At 31.6% G+C, this 17,503-nt stretch overlaps 1 protein-coding gene across 1 annotated transcript; it reads right to left on the bottom strand.

The window, feature by feature from the left end:
• Positions 1–9,225: 9,225 nt before the first annotated feature.
• LOC112327186 (nuclear intron maturase 1, mitochondrial) lies at positions 9,226–11,756 on the bottom strand. The gene has a single exon (XM_024598903.2). The coding sequence runs from the start codon at positions 11,494–11,496 to the stop codon at positions 9,472–9,474; it is 2,025 nt and encodes a 674-aa protein (XP_024454671.2). The 5' UTR covers positions 11,497–11,756; the 3' UTR covers positions 9,226–9,471.
• Positions 11,757–17,503: the final 5,747 nt, after the last annotated feature.

Genomic DNA, 17,503 nt, shown 5'->3' with positions numbered 1-17,503 from the left:
CTACATGAAATTAATTCCACACAACGTGGTCTTAAGCTAACCAACATAAAATACAATCATTCATCACATCACAATTAGTTTCAGACATATCAATAGTTAATTTAATTTTTATCCATTGAGCGAATATGCAATATAGCCCTGAATCATTTACTACAATTCTATAATCCTATAATTATTTACATATATGACATATAATATAATATATTAAAGTTACTAGAAGTACACCAAAATATTTATGAGTTTTTACATCATGAACTATATACATGGCAAAAAGATATTTACATTATTCATATACATATAATATATACATAAAACAAAGTTATTTAACAACTAGTGATAGAATAAGTGTTGCATAGATGATCAAGATAGACCTGCAACACACATAACAAATCAATAAATACTAAGTACATATGTATATATCCCTGGAAAAAAAAAAGGTAACATAAATTTTCATATTATCTGTTTTTTTATTAAAGTTATTTTTTCTAGAACAAGATACCAACGATCCCAATATTAAAATCTCATATTATGATCTCAGTCATTACATCTATCTCTGTTGTCTAAATTATCAACTTAAATATTCATTTAATCAAGTTTCTATCCAAACATCCAACTTTATTATTCAATCAATCAATTCCTTGTCCAACTTAAATATTCATTTAATTGCACTTTCCAATTAATTCTAAGCATACATCATCATTAAAACACTAACATTACATAATTCCATCAATTTTCATACTTTCTTTTTTACCTCTCTCAAAAATAACCTAATGCCTAAACATTTTGCTTCTAATGGATCTTGATCATTCCTAAACACAAACTCATCACTATAACAAACACATCATTCCCATAATATTATTAGAACAACAATTCCAATACAATTTGCCCAATGTTTTATTTTTCCATCATTACAAAAATCACACAACTTCTATAATGTCATTACAACATCAAACACAACTTCCATAATGTCATTAAAACATCAATCTTAATAAAATTTATTCAATCTTTCACATTTTCATCATTATATACCAAACAAATAACTTCCATAACATCCTTAGAACATATATTTCAACACAATTCATACAATTCCCTTTTCATCATTACACTCATATGATAACATTAAGTAAAATCATAGTAATCTAGCTTACAACATTCAAATTCAATCTTAAGCATTATCAACATCATTAGAATGCCAAAAACATCATGAATTAATCATATTTATAATTTCCTCCAAATTCCCCATTTATGGTCCGCCACTACTTCCTAAAAGTTGATTTTCAATTTCTCCTAATTATTATTTAAACAAGTTATTTACTTTACAATCACTCACTAGTTAGCATAATTTTGTATTTCTCTTTCAATTTTACATAAACCTTAAAATTCAAAGATTTGGAGCTTTTCAGTTTTAAATGTTAATTAGCCAATTTGAACCATTCTCATGTTATTTTCATAACTCAAAATCAATAAAATTAACCCAAATCAACATTATAACACAAAAACATCATGAAACCTAATTTCAAAAATTAAGGTTTCATGCAATTGGTCCAATTCAAACCATCTCATGCAATCTTCATAACCCAACATCACTAATAGCCAATCAATTTGACATTTTAACACAAAAGCATCATAAACCCTAAAATCTAGAAAATTAGGGATTTTTCAATTCATAGATCAAAATCCAACCAACATTTGGAATTAATTGGTTAGAAACCCTTTACCACAAACAAATCACCTAATTGAAAGTGTTTCTTGCAAGGATTCCAAAGTTTTCCCCTCTCTCTTCAATTTCTCACACTTTCCCTCACTAACTCCCCAAGCTTCCAACCTCTCTCTCACACACACATTCTTCCTAAATTGGTTTCATATAATGGATAGAAATCACCTACTCATCCTCTCATGCTCATAATCTAAGTAGTTTTGGAGAAGAAATGAGGAAAACTAAAATTTTCTTAGTCCCATAGTCGACAAGTTTTATTAGCAAAGGAGAAGGATTTTCTCCAAAATTATAATAATGTCACTCATTGTATACCATACATGGTATTTTCATCAAAATTGCAATCGCTGGAGTTTTTTTGTACAAATTCTTATTTATTTTTGCCTTAGATTTTAACTAACTTACTCAGAATTTTTATCTTTAGCCATAATAAATTTTTTTAAAAAAATATTATTTCTCAGTTGAAAATTTCACTATTAAACACGAGATTTACAATTGTCCTCTCACTACCATAATCTTTAGATTTACCGACGAAATTTTCCGTCGGTATTTGCACTACCATTCCGTTGGTAAAAACATTACCGATGAAATCACCGACGAAAAGTCTCCGTCGGTGAATCTTTCATCGGTTCTTTTTTGTCCGTCGGTAATTTCGTTGGTAATAAAAAAATATTATTACCGATGGATTTACAAATGGAAAAGGCGAGCAAAAAAAATATTTCATTTCGTCGGTAATTCCCTCAGAAATAAACCATATGTAATTCCGTCGGTAATTATTTAAAAATAATTTAAAAAAATATATTTTACAAAACTATAAAATAATTAAATTAATATTAATCAACACTATAATACTCAAAATGCTTGGAAAAAAGAAGAAGAAAATCAACTCAAAAAAATTTGCAACAAATAAATAACACAAAATAATAAATTCAACTAAAAAAATTCATATGAAAAAAATTTAAAAATCCTATAAACAAATCAACTAAAAATTGATCTTATATGAAAAAAAATCCTACAACAACATTCATACAATTATTAAGAACAAAAACAATTAAAAATAAAATAAAAAACAAATATAGTGAAAAAACACGAAAAAAGAAGAATTTTTTTTTTACCTTAATGTAGTTGCAAGTGAAGCTAAGAAGAGAAAAAAAAACAAATTCATAAAGTATACTAATTAAAAACAATTAGAAAAAAAAATAAGAAAGGAGAAGAAGACATACTTGAGCATGAAGGAGAAGAGAAGGAGTTGAGAGAAGAGAAGAAAAAGAAGAAGAAGAAGAAGAAGAAGAAAGGAGACGGGTCTGTTGTGAAATTAGGGATTCTAGGCTTTTTATTGGGCGTTTTACCGACGGATAATTAAATATTAATATTTTTCAACATTCCATCGGTGATTCCGTCTGTAATATTTAATTTAAATTTTGAATTTAATAAAAAAATTTCAGAAACCGCCAAATATCATCGACGACTTTTCAATCCGTTGGTGATTCCATCTGTAATATTTAATTTAATTTAAATTTTTCAAAAAACTGCCAAAAAACACTGACGACTTTTCAATCCGTCGGTGATTTTGTCTGTAAAGAACAGTAATTAACAGTGCAATTGGGAAGTGAATAGTTCCAAAGCTCTCTATAAAATACCGACGGAATGTTCCACCGGTGATTCCCTTTGTAATTAACATGATGAATAGTATTGACAGTTTACCAACGATTTTACTGACGGAATTACCGACGAAATTTATTCCATCGGTAATTCTGTTGGTAAAAATGACACGTCATCATTTTTTTTGCTTTGTTTTAATTTTTTTTCCCACTATAATTCCCTCGGTAAATACCAAGGGAATATTTTCGTCGGTAAAATCCGTCGGTAATTTACCAATGAAAATACTCCTTCGGTATTTCCGTTTGTATTTATCGATTTTCTAGTAGTGTCTAATGGTTGATGGTTAAATTATGATTGAGAAAGAAGTACGAGAGGTGGTTATGCTCTGTAGAAGCACACCTTAACACCGTTATATGGGCCCAACTATGGCAAGAGGGTCACATTATTATCATTTAGCATTCAATATCGAGTACTTACCATTCAAAACGTAGATAAAGAAAAATGAACCCGACCATAGCGTACCTAGAGGTGACATATTTGGATTCAGGATGCACCCATAACATTGAACCCCAAGTCTAATCATGGACTAGTTAGACTGATAAGGTTAGTTGAGTCAACTAGGTTATCTTGGAGATTATACTAGTTAGGCCGACTAGGATTCCTTGAAGGTTATGCTAGTGAGGATAATTGGGTTACCTTGAAGGTCAAGCAAATTGAGTCCACCAAGTTACCTAATGCCTAGATCTATAGTGATTAATCTTATTTAGGCATAAGATGCCTAAATGGGTAGTTGATAATAGGTTTTGCCACTAGGTCTTGGTTTGTAATAGGTTTTGCCTTGTGTTTCATGCCAAAGCCATGTAATGGTCAAGGTAAAGCCTAGACCCAATCATAGATCCCATTCGAAAACCAATCCTAGGTCCAATGCTGGTGTTTATAAGCTAGGCCAAGAAGTGGGGATGCTAAAGCTTGGATTTATTAGTAGCCTTCCTAAGTCATTGTGTTTAGGATAATGCAAAGACTTGAATTTATACCCTAGATGCAAAACCTTGACTCTAAACACAAATATGTTGCTTCATTCTTGGCGTTTTATTATAATAGAATCATGTATGTGAGTTTTAAAGGTCAATATGCAAATAAGTAGAGAGGGAGATAAAAGGTTATAACTTTTAAATTTTAAAATTCAAAACTAATAAATAAGGTGCTGTCACATTTCAAGTTAGTAGAGCATGTGATTATAGGTAAAATGTCACAATTTATGGTATACAAGGGTATATAAACCTGTTACTGCCATTACTCTTATCACTTTTCATAAAATTATAAACTACCTCTATCTTCTTCTCTCTTTCTAAGCCTATGTGATTTAGAAGAGAGAGAAACCATTGTGTGAGGGTCATGAAACAAGCATTAGAACACAATAAAATTCCAACAAACCACCCCAAAATGGTTAGAGAAACTTGTCGCATTTCTTTATTAACCTGAGTTTGAGAGCAATCTTAGGTTGTGAATAAAGCATTTTAAGGAGTTCCAAAGTGCTTTTACTAGAACCCGACACGTGTACTCTGATAAAGTTATCCTCTTTCTTCACTTCTCTAAAGAATTTAATCATGGTAGACTTGTCTAGAAAGGCTAGTGGGTCTAAGGCTATCTCAAGTAGGGAAACACTTGGACCCTTTAGATTAAGAAAAAACTAAAACTGTTTAGTATTTTACTGTGTAAGTCCACAGTGAAACGCTGAGCAGTCTTCTTCTTTTTTTTTCCCCATTTTTTTTTCTGTTTTTATTTTTTTCCCCATTTTTTTTCTCTTCTTCTTTTTCTATTTTTTTTTCATTTTTTTGTTTTTATTTTTTTCCCAATTTTTTCTGTTTTTATTTTTTTTGTTTTTTATCTGTTTTTATTTTTTTTTGGTTTTCTATGCCTTTATGGGTTTTTTTTTGCTTTTTTCTTTGTGTATTTTTCTTTTAATTAATTTTTTTGTTTAATTTAGTTTGTTAATGTTAATTTTTTTATTTAGTTATCAAATTTTCATAACATGGATCCCGGGTTTGACGGGTCAACCTGATTTGACGAGTTAACCCGAATTTTTTTTTCTTTTCTTTTTAATTAATAACATATACTAAAACTGTTCAGTGTTTCACTGTGCAGTCCACAGTGAAACGCTAAACTGTTTTTTTTTTTGTTTTTAATTTTTTTTTGTTTTATTTATTTATTTATTTTGCTTTTTATGCCTTTATGGGTTTTTTTTTGTTTTTTTTCTTTGTGTGTTTTTTCTTTTAATGAATTTTTTTGTTTATTTTAGTTTGTTAATGTTAAATTTTTTTTAGTTATCAGACTTTCACGACACGGATCCCGGGTTTGACGAGTTAACCTGGATTTTTTTTTTTTTTTTAAAGTTTGACGAGTTAACCCGGAATTTGTTTTTTGCTTTTTTTCTTTTTAATTAAATTTTTTTTGTTTAGTTTAGTTTTTTAATGTTAAATTTCTTTCTATTTAATTATCAGACTTTCATGCCACGTATCCCGGGCTTGACGGGTTAACCCGTCAATTTTTTTTCTATTTAGTTATCAAACTCTCATGACGCGAATCCCAGGTTTGACGGGTTAATCTGGTTTGAAGGGTTAACCCGGTTAATTCAGATTTTTTTTCTTTTTCTTCATTAGTTTTTTTTCTTCATGTTGTTTTTTTTCTTTATTTTTTTAATTAATCTATTTAATTATCACACTTTTATGACACGACCTTGCAGCCAGACCTACATTCAAGACTCTTGGGTCCGGTGTTGTAGCCAGACTCACTTAAACTTGAGTCATGTAAGTTTAATATTATTATTAATATTATAAATATTACTCTTGGGTCCGGTGTTGTAGCCAAACCAAAGGCTCTTGGGCATATCTTTGCAAAAAGACCCAACACTCTTAGATCTTAGCCTTTTTTGATATTTTTTATGCAAGAAAAAAAATTAACCCGTGGCGTGTGCCTTTGTTTTTTTTTTCTCTCTTTTCCTTTTTAAACCTTTTACTATGGATTGCACAATACAATTCAAAATGAAAAAGCTGATGCCTTTAGTTTTTTTTTTTTGTCTTTTTTTTAATTTAGTTTCTTAAATTTAAATTTTTTCTATTTAATTATCAGACTTTTATGACATGGATCCCAGTTTCGACATTAATCTTTTTTTTTAATTTATTTTATTAATAATAAAACATTTTTCTATTTAATTATCACACTTTCATAACATGAATTCCAGGTTTGATGGGTTAACCTGGTTTGGCGGGTTAACCGGGTTGATTCAGATTTTTTTTCTTTTTCCTCATTAGTTTTGTTCTTCCGATTTCATCTTTTAATATTGTATGCAGTCCACAGTGAAAAAGCTAAAGCCTTTAGTTTATTTTTTTGCTTTTTTTTTATGCCTTTCACTGTGGACTGCACGGTGCAGTTTACGGTAAAAAGGTTGATGCCTTCTTTTTTTCTTTTTAATTAATTTTTTAATTTAGTTTGTTAATATTAAATTTTTTTCTATTTAGTTATCAGACTTTCATGACACGGATCTCAGGTTTGACGGGTTAACCCAGTTAATTTAGATTTTTTTTTCTTTTTCTTCATTAGTTTTTTTCTTCTTATAAGTTTTTTTTCTTTTATTGTTTCTTTTTATTTAATATTTTTTTATTTAATTTAGTTCATCAGTATTAAATTTTTTTCTATTTAGTTATCGACTGATGCCTTTAGTTTTTCTTTTTTTTTCTTTTTATTTTTTTGCTGTTTTTATGCCTTTAACTGTGGACTGCACACTGTAATCCACAGTGAAAAAGCTGATGTCTTTTTGTTTGTTTTTTTTTCTTTTTAATTAATTTTTTTGTTTAATTTAGTTTGTTGATGTTCAATTTTTTTTCTATTTAGTTATCAAATTTTCATGACATGAATCGAAGGTTTGACGGGTTAACCTGGTTTGAAGGGTTAATCCAGTTAATTCAGATTTTTTTTCTTTTTCTTCATTAATTTTTTTCTTCCTTTTAGTTTTTTTTTCTTTTTAATTAATCTATTTAATTATCACACTTTTATGATATGACCTTGTAGCCAGACCCACATCCAAGACTATTGGGTCTGGTATTGCAGTCAGATCCCCTTAAACTTGAGTCATGCAAGTTTAATGTTATTATTAATATTATAAATATTATTCTTGGGTGTAACTTTGTAAAAAGATCTAATACTTTTAGATCTTAACTTTTTTTGATATTTTTTATACAAAAATCATTGACCCGCGGCATCGCGCGGGTCATATAACTAGTTTGGAACTAGAAAAACTCAAGGAGGTTAGGAGACCCCTCTTTATAGACTAGATATCTTCCTAGGGTTATTAGATAACTTAAAGATCAATTAAAAGACAACTACCTTAGCATAGTCATTGTATGCCAATATTTAGTTAGAAAAGAGTACACAACTAGAGTATCTTTCTAGAAAGAGAAAGGATCCTTAAAAAACTCAAAAAAATCATACATGGGGATTGAAGATTATTATACCCTTCTATATGTTTATATATCGATACGAATCTTCTTTGTCATCTTTTGCATAAAACTTGTTCTTCCACTATAAAATCTTAGGTCATTACTAGTGTTCAAATACCACTACTTATTATACGGGTATGCCAACAAGACGCATGGACTAGCCTAGCTCTACACATTCTCCCTCTAAGACAAGAGTCTAATGTTTAGGATTTCTTAAAGAGAAGAAAAAACATGTGAATGACTACAAAAGAGAATGATGTGTTATGGATTATAAATGAGCAGTTCTAGCATCTAGGCCCTAAAAGATATTAGAGTGCCCCATATTTTGGGAGGACCCAAGTGGTCATTATAATTTAAAGTTAAGCTAGCTAGAGGAAGAGCATTTGTTATGTGAATAATTACACCAGTCCATAACATAATAAAACATTAATTGTTTAGTGTAAAGACTATAGCTGAGGGAGAGTTTAGTGGGTATTTCACTAAAAGAGTTTATCACGGGCATGTTTTTAACTATTTCATAATTTTTTCTTATATACTTTTTATTTATTAGTGTAGGTGGACCTGAGCTGAAGGAGCTAGCCAACAAGAATAAAAAATCAATTGATCTATAGTTAAAGCATCTATTAGAAAAGGAAAATGATGAAGAATGAGCTAATAAAGATCGATTAAAAAATTAAAATAAATCAATTATGCTATTTCGGTAAATGCATTTATAAAATCATGATAATTTTATAAAAACAAATTAAAATAAATCATGAAAACCAATTAAAAATGATCAAATATTGATTGATAAAATCGAAGAAAAAAATCTCATAAAGAAATTAAATAAAAATATAATATTAAATGATAAAAAAAAAATAATAAAAAAATAACCAAAGAACACAAGAAAAATAAAAAGCAACCCAATCATGCAAGTCTGGATGGCCTGAGACATCGGGCCTTTTAAGAAGCCTAGGCATTCATGCCTAAATTAAGCCTTTGGACCATGTTTAAATATTTTTTAAAGAACAAATGATAATTTTGTTTGTTTTTTTTTATTTTTAAAAAAAAACAAACATCACATAAAAACCATTATCATTGAACCCTTCTAGTTGAATAAAACTCGTTGACACTAAAACCAACAAGTTTTGCTGCCAAAAAACAGTCAAACCAACAATTTTCCATATCCTCACTATTTTCAAGCAACTTTATCTCTCCATTTTCAAAACTAGAAATTAAAAAAATAAATAAAATAAATTTTTTAACCAAAATAAAATAAGTGAGAATTTAAAATTAGACATACTTTTCTCTATGTTTTATGATTCAATTTTGGTTTTTTATTTTATTTTATAGTTGTATCATAATTTCAAAATTAAATTCATTTAATTAAACCATAGAAAGATTTAATTGAAAAAAAAAGAAGTCATGTACCTATTCATATAAAAAAAATACGAAAATTTACCTCTCCCAAGGTAATCATTGAAGATAACGTGATGAAAATTTCATCAAGGTAGGCCAGACTATCCAAGATAAAATTTTGTTGGCTTCTGCACATGTTTTAATGGAGAATTGACAGTGCCCAGGGAAAACTCTTAGGCCATTACAAGAGTCAATCCTCCAAGGAGTTTAATTTCATCACTTAAATTAATTCACCAACATCACACAATAATTCATGACATCTCACACTTTCTGCAGTCCATTGTTTAGCTCATTTTCACCACTAGATTGATACCTTCGAACTCCAAGAGTCTTGTAATCCCACACAATTTCAGATATCTCATCTTGAGGCAGACTCAAACCTTGACGCTTTATTGATCTATGCAATTCACAAAAGAATTTGGGGTCTTGTAATCTGATATACTCATGCAAAACCTGCTCATGATCTGGAATCCAATTCCTTGGAAATGGAGTATAATCACAAGTTGGAATCAAAGACATATGGGAGAACTGAACACCTTCAATTGCATCAACAAGTCCCATTCTCAAAAGATCAGAGTATTCAGGAGCAGAATTGTTACTATTCTCTCTCAATGGCCGACTAAGATCACGTAAAGCAATCTTGTAAACCTTTGCACGTGATTTTAGTCTATACCTAGCAGCATAAAGTTTAGCCAACGAGCTACGAATCACATAGGCACAAAACCCAACAACTTTTTTTCGATTATCAGCGTATCTATACCAATCTGCCATAGTCTCGAGAAACTTATTCATTTGTGCATTAGTATGGGCTTGACCTGAGTAAAGCATTGGAGTACAAGGCAATGGCTCAGGATCCTTATCACCCTTGACAAACTTAAGCCTCCTAAATTGGCGAATACATTGCTGCAAACAAGCAGTAACTGAAAGCAGAGTCCCCACACCCTTTTCACTCACGATTTTGCCTCCACTCCCTGTATAACGAAGCGTAGGATATATCACTCTGCGACAAATTATATGATCCAAGAATTGAATTCCCCTAGTAATGTGCTCAATATCAATTTTTGAATTATCCAGCCTGATACCAAACTTCCTCTCGCAGAACTCAATAATTTCCTTACGAATTTGCACTGCATCTTCTCTAGGCCCTCGAACGCCTATCAAGAAATGACCCCCATATCGAATGTATTCCATTTTCCTAGTCTTCTCTTTTCCACTAGATGGAACAAACTCTGGCCAAGAAGGGTTATGACACCTATCATCAATCGAATGTTTCCATATAGAATCAAGCTTATTTGGCCTGAAGAAGTCAACAATCTTCTCCTCCATCATTTGATCCAATTCATTAAGACACACATTAGCAAGCAACGGACTCAAAATCCCACAATAACCATAAGTGGGTATCTTTGCCGCCTCCTCAGGAGCAAAATCAAAGAAAGTTCTCAACCAATAAGGGTCAGGTTTTGGCTCATTCTCATTCAAAATCTTCTTCTTCGTAGATTTCCTCTTTTTCTTTTTCCTCGACTCTTCACCATAATTGCCCATTTCTCGAATCCTAACTGGCGATTTAAGCGCCTTTTTTATCAAATTCAACACTTTCTTATCTCTAACAACTTTTTCAACACATCCCATTACAACATCAGCGTCAATGTCATCTAGTATCTCACTCAAATCACCCCTCAAAAACCATAAATACCCAGCAAAATTACTCCTTATAGTCCTAATTACCGTGTGTGCATTCCTCCCGGGCCTAAACGCATGAGACTTCCTCGAAAACCGTGCTTCAAAAATAGGTTCAAGCACCATCAGAAGCATCTCCTGAACAACCCGGTCTTGGAAGCACGGATCATCAGATTCCATCATTGCACTGAGCTTTCTCTTGGAAACCAGTTTGGTAGAAGGCTTATCATTGGGGCTGCGAAGGATCTGGTGGGCCTTGTCGTTCCATTTGAAGCGGTTGTGAACGACAGCAGTTTGAAGTGAGAAAAGGGAATGGAGAGCATGGGAGGGAAGTGCGTTTCGAGGAGGGAACTTGCCGGTGACGTGAGCGCAGGAACGTTGGTAAGCGAGGGCCCAGAGGTCGAGCTTGGAGAGGAAACCAGTGAGGTTAGAGAAAGTAAAGTTTGATGGTGAAGAGAAGGATTTGACCCAGATAGAAGTGCAGATATCTACTGGGTCTTCTTTGAGGACAGAATATGGGTCTTGGTGAGAGGAGGAGGAAGAGAAAGGGCGAAACAAAGAGTGGGATTTAATGAAGGGAAGCTGTTTGAAGTTTTGTCTCAATGACATTGCTTTGGTATATGGATTTAATGAAAGAGAGAGCGAGGGAAATAGGGATAAGGACTGGGGTTGATGGGATGGTGGTTGTGGCACTGATGGTGTTTGATTTTTGTTCTCAATGACATTTTCCGTGCGGTCGTGTTGGAGATGAAAACTTGGCGGGCTGAATAACTAATTGGGGTCTGTCGTTTTGACTCTCTGGCATACGCAGGCAATATCCTCGTTCTTTGCAGGTCATATAGTAATAGTAGTCATTTTTTGCAAGTCCATCCACCCATTGGTAAGGAAGGGTGCGCAAATCCGAACCCAACAAAGAAACAGAACCAAGACAGAAAACCAAACCGAACACTCACTTTTCAATTTTCTTGAATAAAAATATTGTTTTAAAAATTTTCATCCTTTTATTATTTTTTTGAAAGTAAAAATTGAAGGATAAAAGAAGAATTAGATTTTTTTTCATTAGAATAAAAACTGAACAAATGGAAAAAAAAAATTCTTTTGGATGTACAATGCAATTTCGGTAGTAATATTCCATTTCAATTGGAAAATGCAATCAGATGTTTGGGGTAGTATAAATGATCAAGGAATAGTAACTCATATCACGAGATGACATTTTACGCAGAGTTCTGTTACTATTAATGGATGGCTCCGTGATTTTTTATGGGCACAAGCATCCCAGGTAATTCAATTTTTTGGTTCTTCATTATCTGCATATAGCCTTTTCTTTCTAGGCGCTCACTTTGTGTGGACTTTTAGTTTAATGTTTTTATTCAGTGGTTGTGGTTATTGGCAAGAACTTATTGAATCAATCGTTTGGGCTCATAATAAATTAAAAGTTGTTTAATTTTTTTTTCTTTCAATTTTTACTTTCAAAAAATAATAAAATAATTAAAAATTTTAAAATAATATTTTTACTCAAGAAAATTGAAAAGTGATTTAGAAGAAACTGATACTGAATATTAATATTTATATATACCATCAATTCTTTTATAAATTTTTATTTGATTCAGTTTGGTTTTTTTAGAAAAATTAAAAACTAAAAACCAAACAGAGAATTAAATTTATCAAATATAATTTGTAGTTTCAAATATATAAGATAATTACATTAATTTTGTTAAATCAACTTATTATTTAATAGGATAAAAAATCAACTTAGTTTTTTTAAGGATAATAAAAATAGCTAAATGCACATACTCCATGTAATTATCAAAAACAACTAAAGTGAAATGGTCATGTAAACTATAAACCAAGTTAATATATTATTTTAATTATTTTATCATCTGTCGTGTCTTATAGCGCAGCAGTTAACACGTGCGAGAATTGAGTTTACATGTTGAATTTTGTGTTGAATTATCTGTTGAAGCAAATTAACTAAAAACTTATAAACTAAAATAACAATGTACTCCTTGTCATAAAGTATTATTTATTGAAATGGTTTTTTATTTTATTATTTTTTATTTTATTATTATTTTTTCTTTTTTTATGTTTTTTTAATTAATTTTTTTTAATTTTATTTTTTTAAAATTAGGTTTTTTTTTAAAAAAAAAAGTTATATTGGTCATATTACCTAAATGAAGCCTTGCTTGCTTGAGAGGTTCCAATTTCTTTTTATTTGAGTTGCTGTGTGCTTAGCTAGCTTTTGATAGTTTTTTTTTTTTTAATCTGGGATGTTCAGGTCAGTTTACGCGCACCATAACTAATCTCTGGATCCATTGAATACCCTGCAAGTCTAGTAGACAGATAAGACACCGCAAGGATGACAAACATACATATTGAGGCTCAAATTCAGGAGACAGAGACAAGGAAATTTTATCTCTGCCACTGGGCCACAAGCTCGACGCAGCTTTTGATAGCTTTTCAACTAGGAGGTTGAGGTCATCCATTTTAATTTCGTTTCACCTCTCCTCTCTGATAATTTTGTACTATTATTGAGTTTTTTTTATTCCCATTTAATTGTCCTGCTAATGCCACGTAAACTACTGGTTTGTTGGGGTTTGGTTTTTGGTCATTTTGGGACTGGGTTTATTATATAGAAAGTTAAATAACGTGGGGTTTTTATTATAGTTCTAGACACAAATTAAAACTAAACAATGAAAGTGATCTAATTGGACCTCTGACTTGTTTTAGAAATAATCCTTTAATTTCTTTGGTTTTAAAAAAGGACTTTAAATTTCAAAATCCTTCTAATTGAAGTAAAAATCAGTTATACAATAAAAAATTTATTCAATTAAGCATTTGATTGAATTAATAAGACCTCCCACATTATGCCAATTTGACAATTTCAACCCTTGGCCTTTTAATTCTTTCAATTAAAACTAATTTTAGTTCAATTACACCCTTGAAAAATTCATTTTGTTCAAGAAAAATCTAAAAAGTTTTGTCCATTCAACTTGGGAAATATTTTTGGGTTTTTTAATTATTTTGGAAGTTTTTTTTTTTTTTTTTGTATTTTTGAAAGATAAATTGGGGTATAATTGGGTTATAACACCTTACATAAGATAATTTGGTAATCTCAAGTCTATTTATAACTTACACAGCTATCATGTGAGTCTTTTCACAAATATAAGTGACTTCTTTATATCAATTCTCATATAGGTAACACTACTAGATTACACAGTTTTACATACGAATATAATCCGTCGATGTAAGATTCAGACTCCATCGGTAAGTGTTTTACCGATGGAAAGTGTCTGTCGGCATCCTTTTCATCGGTAATACCACATTCCGTCGCAAAGTTTGTCGGTAAAAAAAAATATTGTCGATGGTTTTACAGATGGAAAATGCGCACAAAAAAAAATATTCCCGCTGGAAATATACTGACGGATTTATTCCGTCGGTGATAGTGGTATATCTAGTAAATATTTTTCAGCTCTCGGTAAAATACCGACGGACGCGATCCGTCTGCAAAGTCGTCGGTGAGTGTGGCATTTCCACCACTCTCTGTGAAATGCCGACGGACGGTATCTGTCTGTAATGTCGTCGGTGATTGTGATTGTGACATTTCCAGTAGCTCTCTGTAAAATGTTGACGGATGTATTCTGTCTGTAAATCCGTCGGTGTGTATTTTTAAATTTGTTTTTTTAAAAAATTATTTAGAATAAAAATATAAAATTATATAAATTAATAGTAAAAAAAATCAATTATGCAAATAAAATTTTATAAAACATCAAAAATAAAAAAAAATAAAGTTAAATAATATTCATTACAAATTGAATGTGTTTCCAAAAAAATATTAAATTAGCACAATGACGGAGGAGGAGGAGGCTGGCTGTTCCCGGAACCATACAACCAAAAAGGGGACGCACATGTATCACCACTCTGTGATGTCAAGTTCATGATCATTTAATGAAGTTGTTCATAATTCGCCGAGAGTTACTCATATTTATCGGTGAGATGAGCCGTGTGTTGTTCATAATTCGCTGATAGTTGCTCGTATTTTTCAGTGAGATGAGCCGTGTGTTGCTGCAAGGCCACAAATTTCTTAGATTGGGTATACTGATTGGGAGCTACCAACGGTTGAGACACTACGGGTCGCCCGCAAGTTCTCGGCCGTAGTGTTGGAGAGCCCGTACACCTGATTTTTATCGAGTCCACCGGACGATTCTACCTCCATCCACAAATCCAAATCGAAATCCGGATGGGTCGAAGGATCGTCCCTTATCTCTCCCTCAACCAACTATTATAGATCTCCTGAAAATGAAAAAAAAAATCATCATATTCAATTCAATAAAAATAATAACTTACAAAATAAAATAGTTGAACGAACATACCACAAAGTGTTGAGCGTGGTTGTCAACGAACTGTTGCACCCCTTTTTGGCGGTCTTGACTCCGCACGTGCGTCTCTACAAACAGCTCCATTGGACTCGGCTCACGTCCAAGAGACGTAGCCTATAAGAAAAAAAATTAATTAAGTAACAACAAATTATTTAACGATATATTTCATTTAAATTAATCTTACCGTCTGTTTCGCATGTGCAGCAAATGGAACGGAGCCGCTGGTGTGCGTTGTCAGCGAACCATGAATTTGTTGGTTCTAGTTGCCAGCACCAGACTGTGAGCGTCGTGTGAACCGCTCAGACGTCACATGCTCAATATATTGCGGCCAAATATTTTCCGGGATGTGTAGCAATTTGAAATCCCTCTAAACCGCCACGTCGTTCCAACCTTAGAGACCTTTATCTCTCGCATTTTTTTGGTTTTGTTTTTATGCTTCATACCAAAAATCACGCAATCTACTTCCATAATGACAAATTAGATTTTAAAACATAATTTTTTTAAAAAAAAATATCGTATTGTTTTCAATGTTACCTAGTTGCCGTGTGATTTTCCCACACCCTCCTCACAACATTGTCATGCGCGTTGTCCCAGTCGAATTTGTGTTATGTATAAGTAATTTATTAAAAATAAGCTAGAAATTAGAAATTAACACCAACCTCAAATTTGTCAAACCATGCATCAATATTCGATATCCATTCAGGATGTTTGGATACCTGACTCCATTGAAATAATGGAATCTCCATTGACAATTTAAACGCCAATGATATTACTCAGGCGGCCTCAATGTTTGTGAACCTGAAAATAAATTAAATTAATTAAATATTGATTAGTTGTTCATAAATTATGTTGTAATTAAAAAAAAATAAAACCGAAACAAACTTACATTGAAAGGCTGTCCTTCCACTATGCCTCGTACTTGCGGATGAATTGATTCCGTTGTGAAGGCACACCGCCTCTGCTCTGTGAAACCGCGCTGGAAGAGGTAGCATCGGTAGACGACACAGGTGTCTCTTCTTGATTGGTACCTAAGGACATGTCATCCTCGTTGCTAGAAGAACTAGCTGCGACCCTATGTGAGCGACGAGCTGTTGATTTCGTTCTACACATCTACACAATTTTATACAAATAATTACATAATTAAATTCGATTGTTAAAACAAAATTCGGCAGCACCTCCCCTACACTAGAGACTACCCTTCAAACCTACAAATATTGACAATAGTCACAACCAATTGACCCCATTCAAAAATCTTGTATATAACCTAACATCCATACAAATAAAAATTAAAATTAATGGAAATAATTAAACACATATCATGCAATAATAGAGTAAAATTGAGATAAAATAATTAAATTTATTCCTATATATTCAATTACTAATTACAAGGTAAATTCAACAATAACAATTAAAATGAATGGAAATACTTAAACACATATCATGCAATAATAGAGTAAAATTGAGTTAAAATAATTAAATTTATTCCTATATATTCAATTACTAATTACAAGGTAAATTCAACAATAACAATTAAAATTCAACAAAGTGTTCTATTATTAGGGCAATACAAACAACAAAATATATTGAACAAATTAAAAAAAAACTATAGACTTTAGGAATGAAAAATGCTTACCTTAATAATGTGTTTATTTCAAGACTTTATCTACATTATAAAAATACACAAAAACAAAAAACATAACAAAAATAACAATAGATAAAACAAAGAACAAATAAAAAAATAAAATCTTAAAGCAAATGAAGTAGATGAAATACATACCTTTTAATTTGTTGAAGATATAACTAGAGATTACAAGCAAAAAAACAATAGATTTGAAGCAAATGAGAGGAAAAAAAATGAAAAAGCTCTCTGTGAAACGAAGGAGATGAAGAAATGAACTAAAAGGGTACTCGCTGGGATTTATAGCACAGTTTTACCGATGGAATTTCCGACAACCAATTTAAATAACATTACTTTTAATTATTCCGTTGGTGATGTTTTAAAAATCCGTCGGTAAATTTTGAATTTCGCACCAGAATTTTTAATTACCCTACATATTTTTCGCAGGCCGTCGGTAATTCTGTCGGTAACGGCACGCGATTAGAGATGCATTTAATACCTGCCTTTTGGAGTTTGCACCGTCCGTCGGTGAATTTGTTAGTAATTATGAATTACCGAGAAATGTCGACGGACTGTACTTCGTCTGCAAAGTCGTCGGTGATTGTGCCATTTCTACCACTCT

This window comes from Populus trichocarpa, chromosome 4 (genome assembly GCF_000002775.5).
Source record: "Populus trichocarpa isolate Nisqually-1 chromosome 4, P.trichocarpa_v4.1, whole genome shotgun sequence".
Taxonomy (NCBI): Eukaryota; Viridiplantae; Streptophyta; class Magnoliopsida; order Malpighiales; family Salicaceae; genus Populus; species Populus trichocarpa.
Note: the sequence above shows the minus strand (reverse complement) of the source record. Positions and strands in the feature narration are given on the sequence as shown.